Raw genomic sequence first — 26812 nt, 5'->3', positions numbered from 1 at the left:
AAGGCCATTTTTGATTGGCTGGGCGCGGGCCAATCAGCGGGACTGGCGGGCGCGCGGGGACTGTTGGGCTCCTCAGAGGGTTTGATGTTGAGGTTTGGGTTGGTCTCGGGCTGGCTTCGGGCTGAGGCAGGAGGGAAAGGCGGGAGCCCGGGCGTCAGGGCCTGCGGACGATGTGTGTGTGAAAGGGCGCGTCAGCCATAAGAAGCCATACGCGTGCGAGCCGGTCCCCACTGCCCCCGCGGCGTTGTCACCATCATCATGAGGCCACTGGAGCAGCCTCGGGCGCTGCTGACGGGGATCCGGGCGCGGGGTGCGTCGGGCTCTGCAGGTTGGCACTCACACCCGGCGCGCAGGATGGCAGGCAAGTGCGTCCTGAATCCTGCCCGCGGGCACCCGACACCGCGTCTGTGAGTTCCCGGCCCGGCATTGCTGCATTACCTGTACGTAGGCAGAACTCTTGACCGCGACCCACAGGAACCTCACATTGGCATAAGCACAAAAACGCAACTGATGGTTCCACATAACTGAAAATATCAGAAGTAGGGCTTCAGGCATGGATGTATCCAGGTACGCACTGACCATGGTCCTGGAAGGTTTCTCTCCATTTTTCAGCTTCCTTCCCTTTTACTGGCTTCCTTGCGAAGGCAAGATGATCACCAGGACCTCCTGAGGTTTACATGTTATCAGATTATCAACCTCAACAGAAAGGAGTTTCTTTTTTCCCCAGCCTTCCAGGCTGGGCAGTGGTGAGTTGGGCCCACCTGAACTACCTGAGATGGGTGTGGGCCCCCTCCCCTACCAGGAATATAGCAGTGCTGTCTTTACCAGAAGGGGCCTTGGATGCTGTGGAGGGCAATGCCCCTATCCTCTGTTTTCAAGCATTAGCTGGGAGAGGTGATGCTTGAATCTATTACTCTAACAAAAAACAGCACTAATAATAACGGTTATTATGACAATGAAACCTGAAAACACTTGTATCACTCTTACGGTTTCCACAGTACAAAGCACTTTGATCCACCACTGTCAGGGAAGCAGGGCTTTGCACCCACTGGAGACGCTTTATCGGCCAACATTCAAGCAGTTTGTTGTGGGGTGGAACAGGGAAGAGTAACACAGGCTGTGTAACCCCAAATGCTTTGTCATCCCAGAGACAAAGCGCCTGGTTTTTTATAGTAGAAGGAGGTTTGTTAATGGACAGTTTGACGATGTTTTCGTTCAGTATTTCAGTAAGTTGGGGATGTCTGACAAACCATCCTAGGTGATGTGATTGGCAGCTCTATGTCTAGGAAGGTTCTCACCAGGTTGGAATGCTCCCATCTTTTCTGATGGTCCAAGCACAAGTTTAGCTGGAGTCAGCTTGAAGTTGGTTGGCTTGGGAATGCAAGATTCCATGACAGCCAGCCCCCAGGATCCCCTAGACATGAACGCGTGAGCAAGCACACACCTGCTTCTGATGTCACCCTCACTCTTCTTGGGCTCAGAGGATCCTCCCCTGTCCCCTCCACCCCTGGGCTTTACTGTTAAGAGTCAGTTCTGAGAAGGCAGGCCCAGGCCTGTGCGCTAGCATCCCTGCCCCCTAGTTTACACAAACCCTAAGCTTTTCTGTTCTTCTTTTCTAGGAATAGCCCATTTCAAACCTACAAGAAAGAAGTGTGCCTCCCAGGTCATTCGGTAAGGAAAGCAAATCCTCAGCCACTTGGCCGTGACCCCAACATGCCCCTGTGGGGTGAGTAGAGCAGAGAATGTGGGTCCAGAAGCTGCATCCCATGAGAGAATGCTCCAAACACAAAAGTGTGGTTGCAGGAGCTATCCCTGGGCCTCCAGAACACCTGCCAGGCTGTCACAACACCTCAGAGTTCAGGAGGCCACCAAATGTACCTGCTCTGGGCATCAGCTTCTCCGTCTGCCCCTGGAGGTGATGGCAGCCCCTCTCCTTCCTGCCTGAGGGTGTTGCGAAGGTCACACGGGATGGATGTGGAAGCTCTTGCAGACCAGAGTGAGACAGATGGCCATAAAGGCAGTACTCATGGGCCCATAAGCTCTAAAGCTGCTTGTACATCCCCATTTTCAGAGGGGACCATGAGACTTGCTCATTGTAGCATGGCAGTAAATGGCCGAGAATCCCAGTGCACCTGGTTTGCAAGCTCTGGCAGATCCCCCTCCAAATGACCTTGGAGGCCTCAGGGCAAGCCATGGTAGCCTGCCTCTTTCCAAGCTGCAGTAGGAGCCAGGGACCCTGCCCCCGGACACCATCTTCCTGAGCACGGATCTACTGTGCCTGAGAGCCTCCTGTATCCCTGCAAATGCAGCATCAAACTCAGTTCTGTTGTTTCTGGATCTTACTCAGATGCACCCTGGCCCCTGGGCCGTCTGCTGTGAGTGCCAGACCAGATTCGGGGGCCGCCTACCTGTGCCCAGGGTGGAAGCAGCACTGCCTTACTGGGTCCCTCTGTCCCTGAGACCCCGAAAGCAGGTAGGTAACTTGAACCAGGAGGTCTTCACCTAGGGTCCAGGGTGAATGTCAGGGGACCAGTCACCCCTCAGAATTAGAAGTATTATATGAATGGATATTTTAACATTTCAAGAAGACAGTTTGATATTATTTATTTATTTTCATGTCAGATGGGTAATGTGCTGACATCGTAGCAAGGCCTGAGGGAGGCACACCTCATACATGTGCGTGAGTGCCCAGTTATCATACTTATGAACTGTAAAAGGATCTGTGATTTTTAAACAGTTTTTTTCTAAAAACTAGACTTTTAGAGGTTTGATTGGCATATGATAAACTGCACGTGTGGAAAATGTACCATCTGGTAAGTCTTGCCATAGGTATTCCCCCCTGAACCCACCACCACCATCAAGATAATGAGCATATACACAACCCTTAACCATGTCCGTGGGCTCCTTTTAACTTTACCCAACATTCTGTACCCTGACATCCCCAGGCAAACACTGACCTGCTTTCTGTCACTGTAGATTAATTTGCATTTCTGAGAATTTTATATAAATGAGGTCATAGACTGTGTACTCTTTCGTCTGGCTTCTTTCACTTAGCATAATTATTTTGAGATTCTTCTACGTAATCATGGGCATCAATAGTCATTCTTTTTATTATTGAGTAATGCTGCATTATGTGAATAGACCACGGTTTATTCATTCACCCAGAAGGACATTTGGGTTGTTTCTACTTCTTATGTGTTACACACAAAGCTGCTATGAACATTTGTGTACAAGGCTTTGTACGCACATATGCCTTCATTCTTCTTGGGTAAATACCAAGGAGTGGAATTCCTGAATCGTATGGTAGTTGTATATTTAACTTTAAAAAAGAAGTCTGTTGACTGTTTTCCACCATTTTACATTTCTACCAGCAGTATCTAAAGTTCCAATTCCTCCACATTGTCACCAACACTTGGTTTGGCTGATCTTTTTAATTTGAGCCGTCTTAATAGGTGTCTATCTCATTATAGTTTTCATTTGTATACCCATCATAATTGGTGATGTCAAGGATCTCTTCATGTGCTTTTGATATCTGATGTCTTACTCGATGAAGCATCTGTTTAATTGTTTTGCCCCTTTATAAGAATTGCTTTTTTAAATTACTGAGTTTTGATAGTTCTTTATATATTCTAGATGCAAATTATTGATCTGAGATTCAATTTTTAAATATCTTTCCATGTCTTTGGCCTGTCTTTTTTTTTTTTTTCTGAGACTGGGTCTCACTCTGTTGCCCAGAATGGAGTGCACAATCTTGGCTCACTACAAACTTGAACTCCCCAGCTCAAGCAATCCTCCCGCCTCAGCCCTTCAAGTAACTGGAACCGCAGGTGTGCACCACCATACAAGGCTAATTTTGTTTATTTTTTATGGAGATGAGGTCTCACTTTGTTGCCCTGGCTAGTCTCAAACTCCTGGGCTCAAGTGATCCACCTGTGTCGGCCTCCCAGTGTGCTGGGATCAGGGTGCGAGCCACCACGCCTGACCTGGCTTGTCTTTTTATTCTCTTATCAGTATCTTTCAGAGAGAGAGAAGTTTTACCTTTTGGTGAAGTTCAGTTTATCAATTTCCATGTTTTCTGGATCTTGCCTAGATGTGCCTATCCCCAGCACAGCAGTGGATCATGCTTCAGGTGTCGTAGTTAACAGATCTTTGCTGAGCCAGAGGTCAGAAAAGGTTTTTTCTTATGTTTCCTTTTAGAAGTTTTATAATTTTATGTTTATTTCTGTGATCCATTTTGAGTTAATTTTTGTATATAGTGTGAGGTATGGATTTAATTTTTTTTTTTGGAGATAGAGTCTCGCTGTTTCGCCCAGGCTGGAGTGCAGGGGCATGATCTTGGTCATTCTTTTTATTACTGAGTAATGCTGCATTATATGAATAGATCACAGTCTATTCACTCACCCAGAAGGACATTTGGGTTGTTTCTACTTCTACCTCCACCTCCCAGATTCAAGCGATTCTTCTGCCTCAGCCTCCCAAGTAGCTGGGACTACAAGCACACACCACCATGCCTGGCTAATTTTTTGTATTTTTAGTAGAGACAGGGTTTCACCATGTTGGCCAGGCTGATCTTGAACTCCTGATCTCAGGTGATCCGCCCACCTCAGCCTCCCAAAGTGCTGGGATTACAGGCATGAGCCACCGTGCCCAGCCTTGAATTGGGTTTGTTTGCATATGACAGTCTAATTTTTCTAGCACCATCTATTGTAAGGGCTGTATTTTCTCTACTGACCTGCCTTTATACCGTTGTCAAAGATTAGTTGTTGCTGTAGTTTAGATGTTTGTCCCCTCAAACCTGATGATAAAATTTGATCTCCAGTGTTGGAGCTAGGGATCCCCAGTGTTGGAGGTATTTGGGTCACGGGGGACAGGTCCCTCCTGCGTGGATTGGTGCTGTCCTTATGGTGGTGACTCAGTTCTCTCTCTACTAGTTCCCAAGAGAGCTGGTTGTTAAAAAGAGCCTGGCATCTCCTCCCCTCTTTCTGGCTTCCTCTCTCGTATGTGATCTCAACATATGTGGGCTCCCCTTCACCTTCCACCATGAGAGGAAGCAGACTCCCAATCTTGAACTTTCCAGCCATCAGAATCGTGAACCAGATAAACCTCTTTTCTTTTCTTTTTCTTTTTTTTTTTTGAGACGGAGTCTTGCTCTGTCGTCTACACTGGAGTGCAGTGGCATGATCAATTTCAGCTCCCTGCAACCTCCGCCTCCCAGGTTCAAGTGAATCCCCTGCCTCCTACCTCAGACCCCTGAGTAGTTGGGATTACAGGCACTCGCCACCATGCCCGGCTAATTTTTATATTTTTAGTAGAGATGGGGTTTCGCCATGTTGGCCAGGCTACTCTCAAACTTCTGACTTCGAGTGATCCACCTGCCTTGGCCTCCCAAAGTGCTGGGATTACAGGCATGAGCCACCACCACACCTGGCCAAGCCTCTTTTCTTAATAAAATACACTGCCTCAGGTATTCCTTTATAGCCACACAAGTGAACTAAGACAGTTGTTCATATATCTATGAATTTATTTCTGAACCCTCTTCTGATCTAATTGTCTATCTTTATGCTAATACTACACTGTCTTGATTATTGTGTCTTGACTTTATAATGTCTGGAAATCAAGTAGGGCTCATTTTCAAGCTTTGTTTTTCAGAGTTGGATATATATATATATATATATATATTTGCATTTCCTTGTGAATTTTACAATCAGTTTGTCAATTTCTGCAAAAGCACCCTACTGGGATTTTGATTGGCACTGTATGGGCTTTGTAGATCAGTTTGAAGAGAATTGTCTTGTGAAAAATATTGAGTCTTTTGACCCATAAACATGATACATTTCTACATGTATTTAGGTTTTCTTTAATATTTCCCAGAAATATTTTGCAACTTTTATTATATAGGCTTTATATATTTTTTTGTCAGATTTACCCATAAGTATTTCATAATTTTGATGACATTGTTTTTGAATTTCAATGTATGACTTTGCATTGCTGGTATTTAGAAGTACAACTGATGTTTGTCTGTTGTTCTTGTATTCTACAATATTGCTAATCTTATTTATTGTAGTAGCTCTTTTTGTGGATTCCATCAGATATTCTACACAGATGATTGTGTCATCTGCAAGTAGAGATGGCTTTCTTTCTCCCTTTTCAATTTGGAGACTTTTATTTTTCTTGCTTAATACACTGGCTAGACCTTTCACTACAGTGTTGAATAGAGCAGTGAGGAGACATTCTTACCCTGCTTATGAGGGATGGCATTCAGTTTTTTTTTTTTTTTTTTTTTTTTTTTGAGATGGAGTCTCACTCTGCCGCCCAGGCTGGAGTGCAGTGGCATGATTTTGGTTCACTACAACCTCTGTCTCCCAGGTTCAAGTGATTATCTTGCCTTAGTCTCCCAGGTAGCTGGGTTGCAGATGCCTGCCACCACTCCCGGCTAATTTTTGTATTTTTAGTAGAGATGGGGTTTCACCATATTGACCAGTCTGGTCTCGAACTCCTGACCTTAAGTGATCCACCTGCCTTGGCCTCCCAAAATGCTGGGATTACTGGCATGAGCCACTGCTCCCGGCCTTCCCCCATGTCTGATAGCCCCTACCACTACGTGCAGGTCTGTAACTCCTCCTTCTGCTGTAACCTCCTCCTCATCCTGTTGCCCAAACCATATGCCTGGTCGAACCCGCAGCTGAGAGGTGGGACCACCCTGTCTTTCCGCTGGAGAGGCTGCAGGGTCACAGTGCCAAGGGTGGGCTGTAGGGAGGGTGAGGAACTGAGGCAAGAGTGTCATTTGCTATAATTCACATACATACGATTGTGTGCACATTCTTTTTTGAAAAATGCAAATGGTAGTGTACTGAACTCACAGTGCTGCATTTTCCTCACTTTACATCCTGTCTCAGAGTTTATTCCATGTCAGTCCAGACAGCTCTGTTCCATTCTTCCCAAGGCTGTCTATATCCTATTGCCCGATGTCTGTCATTTATTGTCTCTTACTGAAAGACATTCAGACTGTCCAGTCACTCCTGATAATGGTGCAGCGAATATTTCTGTACATAGTAACTTTGCAGATGTGAAAGCATCCTCATAGGAAACATTCCTGCAAGTGGAATTGCCGCATCAAAGGCTGTCTGTTTTAGAACCTGATAGACTTTGTTAAGATGCCAGCAGAGCCCTCTTCATAGCTGAGAGCACCGAGGCACAGGGATGCTAAGTGTCATGCCCAAGGGCCCCAGCTGGAGACCACCAGGCCAGGACAGAGCCAGGTCTTCCAATAACAACCTGCGTGCTCTGCCAGGGCACAGGTGCAGATGAGGGGTAGGGAAGCCAGGTGAGCCACGGAGGTCCCGTGTCTCCCAACAATGGACATGTTGTAGACGGTAGACCACAGTCCCTTATCTGGAGTGGTTGGGTGTGCTTGTGGGTGGGAACAGCTCTCCAGGGCCTGCCCTGATGCTAAGACCGAGCCAGGAGTCTTCTGGGGAATGGCTCCATCAGGGAGTCGCTTCTGGGGAATGGCTCCATCAGGGAGTCGCTGGGGGCAGGAGTGGCTCCATCCCCTTCTGAATCTTCTCCTCCCATCCTCTCTGTTAGAGTCAAAAGATGGTTCAGTTTTATATCCCCCAAACCACCAAGATGTGCCCCTGCCTATGCCATCGCTTTGGGGGCCGCCTCCCGATGCCTAGGGACCAGGCAGTGATGCCCTACTGGGTGCCCCAGGTTCTGAGGTCTCAGCAGCAGGTAAGGAGGAGGCGCACACTGCAGTGAGGACTGAAGAGTGAGGTGGGGGCCGGGAAAAGGGGAGACGGGAGGAAGAAGGGGAAGAGGGGTACCTGGGCTCTGCTCCCACAGAGGCCTCTGTGGTGTCCAGAGAAGATCCCCTGGCAATTGTGGCCATGGGCCTGGGAGCACAGAGGGCAGGTGTGGCTTAGGGAAGCCGGCTCAGTCTCCCACTGTGGTGTCCAGAGAAGATCCCCTGGCAGTTGTGGCCATGGGCCTGGGAGCACAGAGGGCAGGTGTGGCTCAGGGAGGCCAGCTCCGTCTCCCAGTTGGCACTGGAAGGGCAGGGCTGCGCTGCTTTCTGCAGAGGGCTGATTGTTCTGGCCCTCACTGCTGCTGCTGCTGCTTTCCTCCCTGTCTTCCTCCCACTCTGCATTCTCCTCGACCTTTCTCACCTCCCTGCCTCCTCCTCCTCACACCACCTCCCTTCCCTGGCCGGGCCCCTCCTCTGACTCTCTCTTCTGGCCCTGGCTGCATAGAGGGAGGTGAGAAGGAGGGTGCCCCGGATGGACCACCACCAGATGGCCTGTCCTCTCTGCTCTTGCTGGCTGCCTCCACAGCACTAGTTCTGGGCAGCGGCAGCAGGCCTCTTCCTAGCCCCCTGGGCCTCTCACTCCCCTGCTTTCCCCGTGTCCTGGGTGGTAGACAAGAGCTTCCTTCCTTCCCCCTGACTTCCAGTTGCTGGTTTTCCATCACTGGGTGGCAGGCTGTCCTCAGAGAAAAGAGCCTGCAGGCCTCATAAGGAGGAGCCCAGGGCTTTTATCTTGAGGCAGCCAGCACCCCTCCTGGAGGTTTGGAGTCCCAATCACCAGGCTCTCCCCCCTTGGAGGGTCACCAGGCTGACTGCTTGCCTCCATTCTTGTCTTTTAGATGGTCAGGAGGCAGGAGAGTTTGAAAGGCATCCAAGGTAACTCCAGTGTGCGTGTGTCTCATGTCATCCCTCTCCCCAGAAAGGCGGGGTTCGTGAGCATCATGGTGTATGGCGGGGGAACCTCTCATCCCCAGACACCTGCCCATAGTGTAACAGTGACATGCATGTGGCTTCCCTCCCCTGCTCAACAGCCATCCCTTGTCACCCACTACCTTCCCCCAGTGAGCCCAGAGAAACCTCTGCTCTACAGCAGACCCTACCCATCTGCCAGCAGCGGCTCTCCGGATGAAGCCAACTCCCAGCCTGGGCTTAGATGAGACCTAAAGTGGTTTTATTAAGCTCTAATCTTCTATAATTTATGACATAGTATGTGTGTGTATATATATTTATGACATAGTACATATTTCTATATATATCCTATTATATCCTCATACATTCATATATTCATGGCACATTGTATATTCAAAACACAAAACTTACGTCTCTATTCATTACATAGTATGCTCATACATTCATACATTTGTGACCTGGTGTATATACATTCACATGTTCATGATAGTCATAGTATATACTCACATTCATGTAGTCACAATACAATATGTATTCATATGAGGGGCCTTGAAAAAGTTTATGGGAAATGCATATAATATACCAGGTGCTGTGGCTCACACCTGTAATCCTAGCACTTTGGCTGGCTGAGGAGACTGGATTGCCTGAGCTCAGGAGTTTGAGACCAGCCTGGGCAGCATAGTGAAACCTTGTCTCTACTAAAATACAAAAAGTTAGCTGGGCGTGGTGGCACATGTCTGTAGTCCCAGCTACTTGGGAGGCTGAGGCATGAGAATTGCTTGAACCCGGGAGGCAGAGGTTGCAGTGAGCTGAGATCATACCATTGCACTCTAGGCTGGGCAACAGAGTAAGACTCTGTCTCAAAAAAAAAAAAAAGAAAAAAGAAAAAGAAAATGTATATAATTAAAAAAGCAATGAAACAATGTATGGATTTCAATTTTTTTTGCACCAGACTAAACTCATATTAACTTATTATAACATATCTGAACAGGGTCTAGTTTGAGGTGCTGAGAAGGAGAAGACATCAGTTTAAAAAGAGTCCCTGGCCGGGCGCGGTGGCTCAAGCCTGTAATCCCAGCACTTTGGGAGGCCGAGACGGGCGGATCACGAGGTCAGGAGATCGAGACCATCCTGGCTAACGCGGTGAAACCCCGTCTCTACTAAAAAAATACAAAAAACTAGCCGGGCGAGGTGGCGGGTGCCTGTAGTCCCAGCTACTCGGGAGGCTGAGGCAGGAGAATGGTGTGAACCCGGGAGGCGGAGCTTGCAGTGAGCTGAGATCCGGCCACTGCACTCTGCCCGGGCGACAGAGCAAGACTCCGTCTCAAAAAAAAAAATAAATAAAAAAATAGAAAAATAAAAAGAGTCCCTTTCAGAGCAGCATGAATTCTGCTAAGATTGAAGCCAGAACAAGCATCATCTTTATGGTGAAGCTTCGGTGGAACAATGGTAAAGTCATCGATACTTTATGACAAGTTTATGGTGACAGTGCACCACAGAACAGCAGTTTCCAGATGGGTGACTCATTTAAGAAGGGATGAGGCGATGTTGAAGGTGCAGCCTGCAGTGCCAGCCCATCCACATCAGTTTGTGAGAAAAAACATTCATCTTGTTCATGCCCCAAATAAAGAGGACTGATGATTACCAGCAGAAACACTAGCCAACAGCACAGACATCTCAACTGGCTCAGCTTCCACAATTCTGACTGCAGAATCCAAGTTGAGCAAACCTTCCACGCTGAGGGCACCAAACCCATTATGTTCAGACCAGCTGCAGACAGGAACAGAGCTTTCAGTGGAAATTTTAAAGAAGTGGGATCAAAATCCTAAAATCTTTCTTTGAAGAATTGTAACAGGAGATGAAACATGGCTTCGCCAGCACCATCCTGAAGACAAAGCACAACCAAAGCAATGGCTGTTGAGGGCTGAAGTGGTCTTATCATGATAAGAGTGGGTGGGACAAGAGCAAAGGTCATGGCAACAGTTTTTTGGGATGCTCAAGGCATTTTGCTGGTTGACTTTCTGGAGGGCCAAAGAATGATAACATCTGCTTATTGATTGATTGATTGATTGAATGAGATGTAGTCTCGCTCTGTTGCCCAGGCTGGAGTGCAGTGGCACAATCTGGGCTCACCACAACTTCTGCCCCCTGGGTTCAAGTGATTCTCCTTCCTCAGCCTCCCGAGTAGCTGGGATTACAGGCGTGCGCCACCACCCCTGGCTAATTTTTGTATTTTTAGTAGAGACGGGGTTTCACCATGTTGGTCAGGCTGGTCTCAAACTCCTGACCTCATGATCCTCCTGCCTTGGCCTCCCAAAGTGCTGGGATTGCAGGCTTGAACCACTGTGTCCGGCCAACATGATTATGGGAGTGTTTTGAGGAAGTTAGCCAACGCTGTAGCAGAAAAACACTCTGGAAAGCTCCACCAGAGTCCCTCTCTACCACAGCAAGGCTCCCGCTCATTCCTCTTGTCAAACAAGGGCAAGTTTGTGAGAGTTTTGATGGGAAATTATTAGGCATCCACCTTACAGCCAAATTACAGTCCTGATTCAGCTCTTTCTGTCTTCTTTGTTTTCTAATCTTAAAACATCTTTAAAGGGCACCCATTTTCTTCAGTTAATAATGTAATAAAAGACTGCATTGATGTGTTTAAATTCCCAGGACCCTCAGCTCTTTCAAGATGGACTAAACGGCTGGTGTCATCACTGACAAAAGTGTCTTGACCTTGTGGAGCTTATGTTGAGAAACAAACTTGATATTTTTTATTTCTTTATTTTTATTTTGTTTTGGGATGGAGTATCATTCTGTCACCCAGGCTGAAGTGCAATGGCGTGATCTCGGCTCACTACAACCTCCGCCTCCTGGGTTCGAGTGATTCTCCTGCCTCAGCCTCCTGAGTAGCTGGGACTATAGGAGTGTACCACCACACCCAGCTGATTTTTGTATTTTTATTAGAGATGGGGTTTCACCATCTGCCAGGCTGGTCTTGAACTCCTGACTTCAGGTGATCCACCCACCTTAGCCTTCCAAAGTGCTGGGATGACAGGCGTGAGCCACTGTGCCTGACCTATTTTTATTTTTTAATTCCATCTTCTACAAACTTTTTACAGTCCCCTTATGTATTCGTAGTTAAGTATATTTACGTTTTTCTGTGTCTATGACCTGGTATGTAGATTGATCTGTCTGTGACCTGGCATATATGTGTATTTCTGCTCTCATGACATAGTATATGGGGAGATCAGGACCTCCACCCCCACCATTACTTTCTTTGTCTCTAAAAGGAGGGGGCGGCCGGGCGCGGTGGCTCAAGCCTGTAATCCCAGCACTTTGGGAGGCCGAGATGGGCGGATCACGAGGTCAGGAGATCGAGACCATCCTGGCTAACACCGTGAAACCCCGTCTCTACTAAAAATACAAAAAAAAAAAAAAAAAACTAGCCGGGCGAGGTGGCGGGCGCCTGTAGTCCCAGCTACTCCGGAGGCTGAGGCAGGAGAATGGCGTAAACCCGGGAGGCGGAGCTTGCAGTGAGCTGAGATCCGGCCACTGCACTCCAGCCCGGGCTACAGAGCAAGACTCCGTCTCAAAAAAAAAAAAAAAAAAAAAAAAAAAAAAAGGAGTGGGCTGGATTTGATCTTGAAGGTGTTTCCCGGTGCGAAGGGCTGCCGTGTCTGTGTTTTCTGGGCTGGCATCACGTCCTTCCCTTGGTGCGCCGACTCTTTGCAGTGGGTTTGCTTTGATGGAATGTATGAATGAGTAAATCTATGAATGGGGTTGGGGTCCCTGGAAAAGGTGAGTGATTTGAGTGGAACCCCCGGAGGCAGGAGTCGGGGAATGCTTGGGAAACAAATAATCACCAACCAACTGCTCACCTCTTATGGCTCTTCGAACCGTATAATCACACATTTTTGGGTTTATTTTTATTAAATATTTTTGGCTTTGAAAACTTTGCATCTTTTAAAAAAAGCTAAAAGCTTAGTTGACATGCATCATCTGGTATCTGATACTTAAAATAAAAACAGCATTAATTTTTACTCCAATCATTGCTTTGCAGTTTAAGTGACTTATGTAAGTAACGTTTCAAGCCTCAAACCCATTCACGCCAGAGGATTTCCCAGCAGAGTTAAGAGAGCAGGGCTTGTTGCTGCCAAGAGAATTATGATCGTTCTCCCCTTTGGCCTCCAGTAGGGAGTGATTTAAGACTGTGAGACATTTTCTTTGGCCTCAAATCTGACTGATTTCCATTTTAACAAGAAAGTTCACATTTCTGATCTTACATTTTTTCTTGTAAAGACGGACTTAGATGCTTTTCTCCTCTATGTTTTTGTGCCGTAATTTTTCATAAGGAAAGTATATTTATGATATTTATGTTAACATAATTAGTATATATTTTATATTAGTAGCATATTAACAGTGTAATAAAAAATAAAAACAAACTCTGGTATCTGGAGGATCACGTGCTGACCAGACCCCGTGTGGAAAGTGCTGAAGAGCATCAGGGAAATGGAAATGCCAGAATTCCATCTGTGCTTGTGGCGTTCCTTAAATTTTTATTATGGAAAATTTAAAATACTCCCTGAAGTGGAGATTGGCTTAAATCAGCATCACTCGGCTCCAGTCATTATCCAGTGTGGTTCCTCTGATCTTCACCACCCACTCCCGCTCCAAAAAAGATGATTTGGAAGCAAATCCTAGTTAGACGTTGTACATGTTCCATATGCGGTTCTAAAAGAGAAAGCCTCTTGAAAAACAGCCCCAAGGCCGATGTTACCCAGGAAATCATAAACCCGCAAGATGGCCTTTATCTCGTTAGCTCCGGATCAGTGTCCCCACCCCGGGGCTGTGGCTGGGCCCTGGAAGTCCCCGTTTCCCAGAGGCTCTAGGGCTGGTGTTGCAGCCTCCTTGTGGCTCACAGAGTCCTGGGGAACACGCCCTGTCCTCATCCCACCTTTTCTGTGCCTAGCACCCCCGCTGGATGCATGCTCCTGGCACAACTGCTGGCGGATCTGTGGTGACGAGCGCCTGCTGCCCAAGTGCCAGCAGCTCCAGGCCCCCGACCAGGACGAGCTACCCGCTCGCCCAGTGTGTCTGCTGCGCCTTGCCCTCCTGACCCTCCTCCAGGCCATCCCGAGGGTCATTGTGGCCATTCGGTGAGCAGGTGGGGAATGGGGGACAGCGGGTGGCCCTGGCATGGTGATGTCCACCTGAGGGACGCTTGGTGACCGAGGGAGAGTTGGGGGCAGGGGTTAACTTGACAGGCAGCCGAAGCGGGGCGCTGTGAGTGTGTCCTGTGGCACTCTGCACGGCACAGGCTCTGCCCCGCCTCACCTAGAGATGCCAGGGCAGTCTGGGGGCGGCGGGGGCCTTGTAGGGGCGGCGGGGGCCTCGTGGGGGCGGCGGGGGCCTCGTGGGGCACTTCCACCCCTTCTCTGTTCCCAAGTTCTAAAATGGCCCTGCTCCCAGCAGGACACGGGTCCCAGTTTCCACACATTTCCGTTGTTATGTTGGGGTCGATGGCGCATCTTAACAGCCACTCGCCCTCCAGCCTCTGAGCTCTGAGCACCCCCTCAGGTATAGGGACCTCCTGCCTGTACCCCCAGCTCGAACCCTAGCCACCAGGCTCCGTACTAGAAAGCCCCTTTCCCTGGTCTCTAGTCCCTAGCCTCACCTAGGCTTCAAGTTTTTCCCCTGGCACTCTTGCTGCTCACAGCCATGGCTTTCTGCTGGGATCCCTCCCCCAGGAAGTCTCCAGGGCCACTCCCCAGGCCGCAGCAGGACTTCAGGGAACAGTTGCTTCTTCCTCCCCATTTACTCTCGGCCTAGGCAGTGGCTCCTCTGCAAAGCCTCCCCTCCCCTCCTCCTCCCCGTCATTGCCCATTGCAGCTCCTTCCTGCCTGGAGGCCTGCGTCACCCTGCATGGACGTGGAGACCTGTGAACAAACGTGCACACACCATCGAATTTACATGCATTTACTTGTTTGCTCCTTGTCTCCTCCACGCAATTGGAAGAGGAAGATTCAAAATGTGCAGTGTCTGCAGATAGCTGCCAGGTGTCCTGCCCTATTTTCTAGTTGTTCACAGCAGGAGCTTAGCTCGGTCTTGGTCACTCTGCCACGGCTGGGAGTGGGAGCCCCTCCCCTGTTTTTTGGGTTATCCATTCTCATAGAGTTGGACATTACCTCCCACTCCCTGGGCAGTCACAGTCGAGGCTGTGATGTGCATCAGGTAATGTGCATCAGGTATGGGTCCCTTGTGGGCCTGGGCGCCAGCCTCTCCAGGCCATGCATGGGGAAGGGGGCTGGGAGCGGGTACAGTGAGCTCTGCGTGGTCTCCGAGCATGAGCAGTACCTGGGCAACAGTGAGAGCTTTCCTTTGTCATTTTTCTTGCGGATTTATCTTTCTTTTTGTGTTTGGCAACTTGATGATCACATTTTGTTTGACTCCTTTGTACCCACACTGGGAGGAGCAAAGAAGAACACTTGGCCTTCAAGGATGGGCGAGGCCGGGTGCTGTGGCCCACACCCGCATCCCAGCCTTAAAGGATGGGCAAGGTGTGGTGGCCTACACCTGGATCCCAGCACTTTGGGAGGCTAAGGTGGGAGGATCACTTGAGCCCAGGAGTTCAAGACCAGCTTGGGCAACATAGCAAGACCCCATCTCCATACAAAATTAAAAAATTAGCTGAGTGTAATGCTGTGGTCCCAGTTACTTGGGAGAAGGAGGTGGGAAGATTGCTTGAGCCCACGGTGGGAGGATCACTTGAGCCCAGGAGTTCAAGACCAGCTTGGGCAATATAGCAAGACCCCATCTCCATACAAAATAAAAAAATTAGCTGACTGTGGTGCTGTGGTCCCAGCTACTTGGGAGGATGAGGTGGAAAGATTGCTTGAGCCCAGGAGTTTGCAGTTGCAGTGAGCTGATTGTGTCAGTACACTCCAGCCTGGGCAACAGAGCAAGATCTTATCTCTAAAATAAATTTAAGAAACAATTTTAAAGGATCAATGTTAAGTAGATGGTCCGGGAACCCAAAAGGGAATTGCTGAACCCTGGCCTCAAGCTCAAATTACCTGGTAAGATGGAAGGAATGGAAGGAAGGAGAGAGGAAGAAAAAGAGAAAGATGCCTGGGCTTCATCTAGACATTTGGAGTAACTGTTCTGGGGAGGGCCTGGGCATGCTTTTGTTTTGAAGTTCCCCAGAAGTGCAGTCCAGGTGGAGACCCACCTGCATGTCGGTGCAGCTTCCTGTTTTTCCAGCCCCCGAATCCTGGCACTTGGAGGCCCCCATCTTTTCCCATCCTCATCAACAGCTTGTCTAGAAAGTCCCAGGAAGCCACTCACCCTGTGGTGTTGGTGGTCCGTACGCTTCCATAGCAGGTGTCTGCTTCTGAGCCAAGCTGCCAGGGCAGCGGAGCAGGCACCAACCAGCATCCCAGGGGAGGGCACAGCTTGTCCGGCTGGGATGTGTGGGTGCCCTGTGAGGTGCCGCAAGCCACACACCCAGCTTATCTCAGGGGAAGCCTCAGCTGCCGGTCTGCTGGCCTGGAGAGATGTGCTGCAGCAGCTGGGGGTGGAAGGAGAGAGTGGACTTAGGATCTCTCGGCAGGGAGCCCCCAAGAGCAGGGCGAGACCTGCCTTCATTTCACCTGTTCCCTTTACAGTTCTGCAAAGCCAGCATTATCATCCCTTTTCAGAAGAAGTGGGCACTCAGAGGTGGAATGCCTTGCCCTGGTCCCACAGCTGGAAAGTGATGTGGCCAGGACTGCATCCCACCCCTCGTCCCCGCACCCCTTTCCTGCCTGGGATTCCTCCAGCCCTGTGCACCGCGGAGTGCCTTTGCCTTCCACTCCTGGAGGTTCCCCAAGGGCATGCTGAGGGCAGCTGGTCTCAGCCTGGGGCCGGGTCCTAGTAACTGTCTCTCGCTTTGCTTTCCAGCCAGTTTTTTGGGATTTGAAGTTGGAATCTTCAGCTACTGTCAAGAATATCCACAAAAATATGTCACAATCAAGATCTTTAACGAGAGTCCTCCAATCAGGAGGCGTCTGTGACAGCCGCTGTTTTCTCATAGAACAGAATCCACACCCAGGATTCAACCCAAATTATTTCTCATCAGGTGATTCTTGGTTGTAGCGACGTTCATATGAATGTGGGTGAGATTCTGTTATGAATGTGGTCAATAAATGTTATTCGTGAAACTCTAAACTGGCCACCTCTTAAATGATATCCTCTGATTTCCCTTCATTAAGGGGGGACTTGTCCCCATCTCCGTGTCCCTGGGGGAGGGCAGCCATTTCCGAGTGTCTCTTCAGGGACAGCAGATCCACTGGACAAGGGTCCGAAAATGGTATCAGCACCTGTGTCAGGTGGGTCTCACTTTAAGTAGCAGAACATTGTATATGTGAATTGAATTTTAAAATCTGAGCTCTCTTTTATGTGTCATAAAATTCACTCTTAGAGTATACAATTCAGTGGTTTTTAATATATTTACAGTGTTGTGCAACCATCACCGTTCATTCTAGAACATTCACTGCAAAAAGTCCCATACCATTAAGCAGTCACTCCTTCCCGTCTCCCCCAACCTCTGGTGACTTCTGATCTACTTTCTGTCTCTGGATTTGCCTGTTCTGGGACATTTCATCTCAATGCTGTCATCCGATGAGTGGTCTTTTATGACTGCCTTCTTTCACTTGGCATTAAGCTTCATCCATGTTGAGGCGTATGTCAGTATGTCATTTCTTTTGATGGTTGAATTTTGGGTTGTTTCTGCTTTTCGGTGATTCTACTTTGTGAATAATATGGTTTGAACATTTACGTGCAAGTGTTTGTGTGGACAGAGGTTTGCATTTATCTGGGGTGTACGCCTGGGAGCAGAGTTACTCCATGTTTCATGTTTTGAGGAACTGAGCGGAACTGCTGGATCATATGTTACTCCATTTTTCATGTTTTGAGGAACTGAGCGGAACTGCTGGATCATATGTTACTCCATGTTTCATGTTTTGAGGAACTGAGCAGAACTGCTGGATCATATGTTACTCCATGTTTCATGTTTTGAGGAACTGAGCAGAACTGCTGGATCATATGTTACTCCGTGTTTCATGTTTTGAGGAACTGCCCAGCTCTTGTCCACAGCAGCTGTGCCATTTTCTATGCTCACCAGCAGTGCACCAGGGTTCCCATTTCCCTGCATCCTCACGACACTTGTTTCATCTGTGACTTTGCTGATAGCCATCCCAGCAGGTATGGAGTGGTGTCTCATTGTGGTTTCCATTTGCATTTTCCTAATAACTAATGATGTTGAACGTCTTTCCATGTGCTTGTTGGACATTTGTATAACTTCTTTGGAGAAGTGTCTATTCAAATACTTTGTCTATATATAGATACATAGATACACACACACATACACACACACACACATATATATATATAGATGTGCCCCTACACACATATATGTAGTTTTTAGACAGGGTCTCACTCTGTCACCCAGGCTGGAGTGCAGTGGTGCAGTCGTAACTCACCAAAGCCTTGGCCTCCTGGGCTCAAGGAATCCTCCTGCTTCAGCCTCTCATGTGGTTGGGAACACAGGCACATACCACCATACCTGGCTATTAATAGGTTTTTTTTTATTTTTGTGGAGACGGGGTCTCGCTTTATTGCCTAGACTGGTCTTGAACTACTGGGCTCAAACGATCTTCCTGCCTCTGCCTCCCACAGTGCTAGGATTACAGGCATGAGTCACCATGCCTGGCCTTTTGTCTACATTTTAATTGAGTTGTCTGTCCAACTTTTTATTATTGAGTTGTAAGTATTCTGTGTATATTCTGGATACTAGACCCGTTTTCTTGATGATGTCCTTTGAAGTAGACGTGGGTTTTAAATTTTTGTGAAACACAGTTTATTTTTTCCTAGGTTGCATGGACTTTAGGTCGTATGCTTATAGCTAAGAAACCATTGCTGGATTCAAGATCACAGGGACTTGCACTTGTGTTTTCTTTTTTTTTTTTTTTTTTTTTTTTGAGACGGAGTCTTGCTCTGTTGCCCAGGCTGGAGTGCAGTGGTGTGATCTTGGTTCACTGCAGCCTCCACCTCTCGGGTTCAGACGATTCTCCTGCCTCAGCCTCCCAAGTAGCTGGGATTACAGGTGCCTGCCACCATGCCCGGCTAATTTTTGTATTTTTAGTAGAGACAGGGTTTCTCCATGTTGGCCAGGCTGGTCTCGAACTCCTGACCTCAAGTGATCTGCCCGCCTTAGCCTTCCAAAGTGCTGGGATTACAGGTGTGAGCCACTGCACCTGGCCCTGTGTTTTCTTCTAAGAGTGTTATCGTTGTAGCTCTTACATTTAGGTTTTTAAAATCTATTTTGAGTTTAGTTTCTGTATATGGTATGAGGTAGATGTCCAGCTTCATTCTTTTGCTTGTGGATATCCAGTTGTCCTGCATAACACCATGAAATGATAAAAGTATAGAAATGGAGAGCAGATCAGTGGTTTCTGGGAGCTCAGGAAGGATCTGGGTCTGGTGGGAAGGAAGGGCCTGTGGTTATAGAGGGGCAGCATGAGGCCTTCTTGTGGCTGGAAACACATCAGTGGCAGTATTCTGGTTGCAGTATTGTACTGTGGTTTTGCCATGTGTTACCAGTTGGGGCAAACTGAATAAAGGATAACATAAGGTTTCTCTGTATTATCTCTCTCTTTTTTTTTTGAGACCGGGTCTCACCCTGTCGCCCAGGCTGGAGTACAGTGGCACGATCTTGCCTCACTGCAACCTCCGTTCCTTGGGCTCAAGCGATCCTCCTGCCTTAGCCTCCTGAGTAACTGGGATTACAGGCTTGCACCACCATGCCTGGCTAATATTAATATTTGGTTTCACCCTGTTGGCCTGGCTGGTCTTAAACTCCTGACCTCAAGTGATCTGCCTGCCTCGGCCTCCCAAAATGCTGGGATTACAGTTGTGAGCCACCATTCCTGGCCTGTCTGTATTATTTGTTATATGTGTATGTGAGTCTATAATTATCTCAAAATGAGAAGTTTAATTGTAGAAGCAACACAATTCACTGTGAAAGACTTTAAGGATACAGAAAGGTACAAAGAAAATAGAAACCACGCAGTTCCTCCCCGTGAGCAGATCTCTGTTATTACTGCCTGGGCAGGAAGGAAAGGACACATTCCTCCGGGGTGACCAAAGGGAGGACGTAAAGGTGACAGACAGGCTTGGACAGTAGTTCGCACCTGTAATCCCAGCTACTCAGGAGCTGGGGAAGATTACTTGAGGCTGGGAGTTCGAGACCAGACTGGGCAACATAGCGAGAGTCTGTTTCTACAAAAAATATAAAAATTAGCCAGGCATAGTGGTGCATGCCTGTAGTCCCAACTACTTGGGAGGCTGAGGCGGGAAGATCTCTTGAGCCCAGGACTTTAAGGCTACAATGAGCTGTGATCACACCGCTGCACTCCTGCCTGGGCAACACGGCAAGACCCTGTCTCTCTAAAAAAAAGTGTCAAACAGGAACCAGACTCTGGGATGCTTGAACTGGGGGGTCCACTTTAGAGACAAGGAAGAAAGATGTGGGGGTCTGAGATACACAGAACAAAGAGGGCTACAGTGAGTGGGCCAGGGCCTCGGGGTATCTTAGGCACATCCGTATCTCTGCAGTGGCCACCATGGAGGGCCTCTTGTCTTCCCTGGGGGAATGGAAGCTGTGTTCTCCTGGGGCACATCTTCAGTGGCCCTAGGGCAACATTAAACATAATTTATTCAATCAGCAGATATTTATTGGATGCCTGGCACCAGGGAGACAGCATAAGAAGACATATGCTGCCCCCAGGATGCCACTGGGCTGCGGGGGTATTGTAATTGAGGTGAGGGTCGTTGTTGTCATGACTGAGGCACACATGAACACAAGGAGGGCCCAGGAGCGCTGTCAGTGACCTGCTATCCATTCCCACATTGCCACAAGGACCAGCAACCTCTGTCTGGGGTGTTCTTGCTGCGGGAGCCACTGCAGGGACAGGCTGGATGTACAGGAGGTGATGCCCCAGGAGCAGCCCTTGGTCAATGATGGGTGGGAGGTGTGGGTCAGCACTTCTGTCCCCTCGCCCTTCGACAGGGATGGCTCTGGGCTGTGTTCCCAGCAGGACTGAGCCCCTACCACCCACAGGGGCCACCTTCTTGCCAACGTCCTTCATCCCAGCTCTCCTTCCTTGCCTCACCTCCCCACTCACTCACAGGGCTTCCTGCATCACCTCCCCCAAAAAACACTTGCACTCAATCCTTGCCTCAGGCTCTGCTTTTGGGGTGAAATCAAGATAAGACAAGGTGAGCAGACCCCATCTCACCAGTCAGGGAGGAAGCGCCATTGGAGCAGAGATCTGAAGACAATTCCAGGTAACCTGGCAATGAGAGGTGATGCCAGAGTGCCCGGGCACAGGCACAGCAGGGGGGGACAGTCTGGAGGTGACAGGTGGGGGCATTCCGGCCACATAAGCCATTTAGGGTGGCTGGGTCGTGGCATGGGCAGCCAAGAGCACTGGAGGATGAAGCGGATGGCAGAGAGCCGGGGAGGCTGCCAGGGCATCACACTTGTGTGGCTAAAGCCTGCACCACAGCCAGGTTGAGGGCATATTCGAGAAGGCTGTGAAGTCCTGGGCCCCCTGGCCCTGTCAGTGGCCGGGGAGGACAGGTCAAGGCAGTGGCCACAGCAGCCTGTGCCCACAGGCTGCATTTTGGAGAAACCACTCCAGCTGAAGTGTGTTGGATGGAATAGAGTGGCGAGAGTGGACACGGGAAGCCAGCTTGGAGGCTGCAGCAGGAAACCTGGTGGGGGACAACGGTGTCTGGACCTCGGTGGTGGTAGCAGTGGCTGTGTTCCAGGTGCATAGGGGTATTTGGCTCTGTTGTCTACATCTGTGAGGATGTGCTCTTGGGGAGTGGTACCTGAGGCTGCACCACATGTCCTGATTAACCCAGGGACAATGTCGCTGCAGCCCACACGGGACCATGGCTTCTATAGACGGACCCCAGGCAGCCCTCTGCCTGCAGGCATCGTCTTGAAACTTGGCGTTAGGAGCCACAAGAGGGCACTGTTGAGAGACTTTCGCATAGAAGCCCCAGAAGGCCAGGGCTGGAGGGGGCTTCAGTTGCCCAGGTCAGCCCTTGGTTTGTGGGAGAGGGAGCTGTGACTTCCTGGACCTGGTGAGGCCCAGGGAGGTGAAATGTGGGGTAAAGCTGTTTAAAGGGTTTTGGAGAAGATGCTCCTGTTGTCTGTACCCCAGACTCAAGTCAGGAGCCCAGAGAAACACTCTGTCCCTCCCTCCCCGTCTCCCCTCCACCCAGCCACACAGCCCTCCCTTCCTCCTCCCCTGCTCCCTTCCTTTATCCTCCCCTCTGCCTCTCTTCCCCTCACTCTGCCCCAGGCCATTAACTGGGTAATGACCACACAGCCCAGCCCTGCCCAGTGGAACTTTCTGCGATGGTGGAAAAGGTGGTCTGTACCATCTGGTTCAGGGGCCATGAACCACATGTGGCCGGAATCCCACTGGCCCAGCCAGGCTGCCATGGCAGGTGGAGGCACTGCAGTCTGCCCAGCCCAGCCCAACCCAGGTCTTGGTGGCTTCTCGGGCTGCTCCTGGCAGTGCCTGGCCCCATCTTCTGAGAGCTCTCTGGTGACCTATGTGCCAAGACTTGGGGCCTGGGAGGGGCCATGGGGACACTGGTCCAATCGCCTCTTTCACAGATGGGGACACTGAGGCCCAGAGAGGGCCATGCCCTGTCCCAAGCCACACAGAAGCTGGTGGCACATGCGAGACTTGGCCTTGGCTCTCCTGCAGCCCATCCAGGTCACCTTTCCTTCGGCGGCCTCCCAGTTCCAGGTGGTGCCTCTCCATTTGTCCACTCTGGGGAGACCCTTTCTAAGCCTCCCCGTTGGAGGAACTGCAAATGGGTTGTGCTGCCTGGACACTGTAGCAAAGACCCCTGAGGTCACCCAGGCCCTTGAGGAAGCACCTCTGTGATCACTTAGTGATGTTTGGTCCAGGCTGGGCTGAGGCTCAGTGGTGTGAGTATCATGGGGCTTTTGCGGCTGTCCCAGGGACTCTTGCTGTGCTTGACACACAGTAGGTGCTGCGTCAGTACTTGTTGATTTTGGATACCTGCTGTTTTCTCTGGTGGGCATTGCACTGGGGGGTCTGGGAGCCCTGGGAGCCCACCGGGGCACTTGGAAGCTTCCTGCTTTCGTCATTTCCAAGAGAGAGAGTGCTGTTTGAGACCTGGTTTTTTTTTTTTTTTTTTTTTTTTTTTTTTTTGAGACAGAGTCTTGCTCTGTAGCCCAGGCTGGAGTGCAGTGGCGCAATCTCGGCTCACTGCAAGCTCCGCCTGCCGGGTTCACGCCATTTTCCTGCCTCAGCCTCCCGAGTAGCTGGGACTACAGGCACCTGACACCATGCCTGGCTAATTTTTTGTATTTTTAGTAGAGACGGGGTTTTACCGTGTTAGCCAGGATGGTCTCGATCTCCTGACCTCGTGATCCGCCTGCCATGGCCTGCCTCAGCCATGACAGGCGTGAGCCACCGCACCCGGCCGAGGCCCCGTTTTTATGTGAAAACAACAAACCTTCAGGCCAACCCATGGGCAGTGGAAGGGGCGGCATTCTGGAGGAGGCCAGCCTGGCATTCCAGATGTGGGGGATGTTGTCTCAGCACCAGTCAGGCAAGTGTGTCCTTCCCAGCACACTGGCAGGGTGTGAGATTCCAGGAATCACAGGACACCAGCTCCCGGGTCCTAGGTGGGGAGCAGGAGGTGGCGGAGAGCAGGTCTCCGTGTGCGTCTTCGTCCACTCTACCCTGGCTGCTGGGGTTCGTCCCTCATATTGCCGACAGCATGGGCTTTGGGTAGTGGGAGATCCTGGGTGCTGGGGTGCTTATAGCGCCAGGCAGAGTCCTCTAGGAGGTGATTGTAAAGCACAACTCCTCACCCATGTGAGCTTCAGGAGCCTCAGCCTCCTCCCTGCACCCCCAGCTGACCTCTGCTCTCTGTCTGAGCAAGGCCCCCCACCCACTGCCGTTTATCCTACCTTCTCTCCTTCCTCCCAGAAACCGTTCTGCCTATAAAAACAGGTATATGGATCTGAAATTTTTAAAAGGGGCAAAGATTAAAAAAAGAATCTAACCACCATGCATTTTCCCTCTTCTCTGCTCTGTGTTTCCTATAAACTTGTAGTTGACCTAAAAGTTTGATAGACTGGCTTGTCATATTTTCTGTAAGGTAGCTTCCTGGGCCGGGCTCTGTGCCCACCATACATGTGTCAGCAGGCTCGCGACGCTGTTGGCCTCACTCTTGAAATGCAAAGACTGACCAGGAGGCCCTGGCAAGTCAGCCTGGGCCCAGCAGACCTTGCCCATGTCTGGCATCCCTTGGTGATCACGAACTGGATACACTGTTTCACTGGGGGCTACAGAATAGGACTGAAAAGCTTTTAGAGCCGGACACAGTGGCTCATACGTATAATCCCAGCTCTTAGGGAGGTAGAGATGGGAGGATCGCTTGAGCCCAGGAGTTTAAGAACTGCCTGGGCAATATACCAAGACCCTGTTCTCCACAAAACAGGGTGTAAGCTCTTGTGGTGTAATGAATATTCAGCAGGCTCCTCCGCTTAGATAAGGGAGTGTGTGTAAATTCCTGTGGTATAATGAACCTTCAGTAGGCTCCTCCCCCTAGATAAGGGAGTGTGTGTGTAAACACCTGTGGTGTAGTGAACCTTCATCAGGCTCCTCCGCTTTGCTGTCTGTTTCAGACATGAACTGTGAGTTGAATAGTCTGGTTCACATCCTGATTCCACAGCTTACTGTGTGTTGGATCTCCATGCCTCAGTTTCCTCATCTTTAGAATGAGGATGATAATAGCTCCTACCTCATAAGGTTGCTGTGATGATTTAATGAATTAATAATTATCAAGCACTTTTAACAGTGTCTGGCAGGCAAGTGCTCAGGAAGTGTTTGATAAATAAATGACTAAATCGTTGGTATTTACCATTGAGGTGCATTGTTTGCTCTGTGTGTTCACGAATGGTCCTGGACTCTGAGCATTGTGGTCCATGTTGCACGCGGCCCAGGGGATGGTGAAGGGCAGCGTTCTGGACAGCCCTGTCATTGGACTGCTAATCTGACTCTCTTGTTTTGGTTTACACATTTTACGAGGTGCCTACTATGTGCTAGGGGACGCCTCAGCACCTTGTGGGCTGCTGACAACCAGTGTGAGGCCTCTTAATTGGCTTCTAACATAACTGCACTCTTCCTGAGCTGTTTAATGGCCTTGGATAACGAGCTCTCCCCATCTCAGTATTTGTTTAATGCTGTATTCATGGTCATGAATAGTGGCACCATTACTTTCAGGAGAACTGTAATGATGTATGCGTTTGGCGAAGTTTCCAGCTCCTGACCCTTAGGTGCTAGATCTGTTTGAGGCCATGTGAAATGTTTTGCGTCACTTGCAAGAAAGAAAAAAGAGGTGCTGTTTTTCCTCAGAAAAGGAAGAGGCATTTTACAGCCAAACCTTGTTAAACTGTGGAATATTTGTCAAAGACTATAGAAAACGAAAATGGACATTTCCAGTACTTCTCCTAAAGGGAGGAGTTGGACTTCTTACAACCAGAACAATGATTCTGTTCCTCCATTTGCTAATCTGTTCATCAGTACCCTCGTCCACTCATCCATCCATCCATCCATCCATCCACTCAACCATTCACCCAGCCAGCCAGCCAGTCACCATCCATTCATCTTCCTATCGCTCATCCATCCACCCACCCATCCACTCAACAATTCATCCACCATCCTTTCATTTACCCCTCCATTTACCCACCTACTCACCCACCCATCTACCCACTCATCCATTCATCCATTCACTCGCCCATATTCTCGTTCACCCACCCACTCATCTGTTCATCCATTTATCCATCCATCTATCCATCCATCCATCCATCCACCCACCCATCCACCCACCCATCCACGTACTCACCCATCCACCCAGCCACTCATTCATCTATTATCTGTCTATCCATACACCTACCGATTGACTCATCCACCCATCGATGTAAAGTCAAAACATGGTTAGACCCAGCCATCGTAAGCCAGGGCTGCCTGTGTGTTTTTTTCTTTTGTGCATCTTGTGTCCCATGTGTCTCCTTGCACTGGAGTGTCAGCTTCCAGAGACTGGGTACCGCAGATGATTTGCTCATCCTGAATGGGACACAGGTGGGGACAGGATGGGGGAGGGGGCAGGTAGGGCTGTGTGGGGGAGGGGTGGGGGCAGGGGAGTGGAGGAGAGGAGGAGCTTAGTTGGAGGGGCCTCTGAGACACTGAGGGATGACACTGGCTCGCTGGTTGGATGAAGAGTAACACTGAGCTGCCCAGGCTGAGACGCAGTCTAGGGTCCAACAGCCCTGGGGACAATTGGTGAACGTAGCCCTCTGGGCAAGGCCAGCGACTTCAACTTTCTGGATGTTCATTTTTCACCTGCTAAGTGAGGTAGTGCTGGTGACATGCTCAGCCAGTGCCAGGCACAGAGTGAGCTGCAGGTATTGAATGCATCCTCCATAGTAAGGTCATACTCTGAAGCAGGTACCACTGGCATCCCCATTTTCCAGATGAGGAAACGGGGGCACACAGCTTGGACTTCGGCTCTGCTGCCTCTCACAGCGTAGATGTGAAATGTGCAGGGCCTGGGACAGCCGGAGCCCTGGAACTGCCCTTTGCTACCCAAGTCACTGTGACTTCCTTCCAGATCCCTGGGGTCCCTTAGGGTCCTGGTTCCAAGGGCTTGCTTGGAAAGAAGCCAAGAGGCTGTAATTTTCTACCTCTGGAAACAGTGAAAAGATGAAAAATGAAAAGATTATCATGTCATCATTTCTTTTCTATGGAAATAGTTACTTTCCTTCCCACCCACCCCACCTTCAACCACTCTAAATACGTTTCTTGGGATTTCCAAACATCTCTTTTACTTTTGTCCTCCCAGGTGAGAGAGAAGCTGATTACGACCAGGTCTGGCACAGAAAGCCCCTGTTTGTGCAATCCTGCATTCTTCCTTTTTAAATAAAATTTAAGACCATCTGAAACGACT

General features: G+C 49.4%; 2 protein-coding genes and 1 non-coding gene across 6 annotated transcripts in view; 1 reads left to right on the top strand and 2 right to left on the bottom strand.

Annotated features, from left to right (window-relative positions):
* Window positions 1-26812, bottom strand: part of MAP1LC3B (microtubule associated protein 1 light chain 3 beta) — a 371166-nt gene that overhangs the window by 93782 nt on the left and 250572 nt on the right. The gene's annotated exons all lie outside the window — the stretch shown is intronic.
* Window positions 59-26752, top strand: C20H16orf95 (chromosome 20 C16orf95 homolog). 4 transcript variants are annotated; one of them, XR_007722012.1, is made up of 9 exons: window positions 59-567; window positions 1620-1671; window positions 2348-2473; window positions 7588-7734; window positions 8644-8680; window positions 13674-13860; window positions 16643-16820; window positions 16954-17070; window positions 26708-26752. XR_007722012.1 is itself a non-coding variant. In XM_050773790.1 (7 exons), exons 1-7 carry the CDS (start codon window positions 554-556, stop codon window positions 16659-16661), a joined length of 582 nt encoding a protein of 193 aa, XP_050629747.1. In that variant the 5' UTR covers window positions 59-553; the 3' UTR covers window positions 16662-16909. The 4 variants fall into 4 exon arrangements, 3 of the variants coding, with proteins under 3 accessions (XP_050629747.1, XP_050629748.1, XP_050629749.1); XM_050773790.1 differs by lacking the exons at window positions 16954-17070; window positions 26708-26752 and having other exon boundaries at window positions 16643-16909; XM_050773791.1 differs by lacking the exons at window positions 7588-7734; window positions 16954-17070; window positions 26708-26752 and having other exon boundaries at window positions 16643-16909.
* LOC126945148 (small nucleolar RNA U13) lies at window positions 2617-2720 on the bottom strand. Its single transcript, XR_007722320.1, has one exon. It is a non-coding gene; the product is annotated as a small nucleolar RNA U13 (small nucleolar RNA).

Source organism: Macaca thibetana, chromosome 20, assembly GCF_024542745.1.
Source record: "Macaca thibetana thibetana isolate TM-01 chromosome 20, ASM2454274v1, whole genome shotgun sequence".
Lineage (NCBI taxonomy): Eukaryota > Metazoa > Chordata > Mammalia > Primates > Cercopithecidae > Macaca > Macaca thibetana.
Note: the sequence above shows the minus strand (reverse complement) of the source record. Positions and strands in the feature narration are given on the sequence as shown.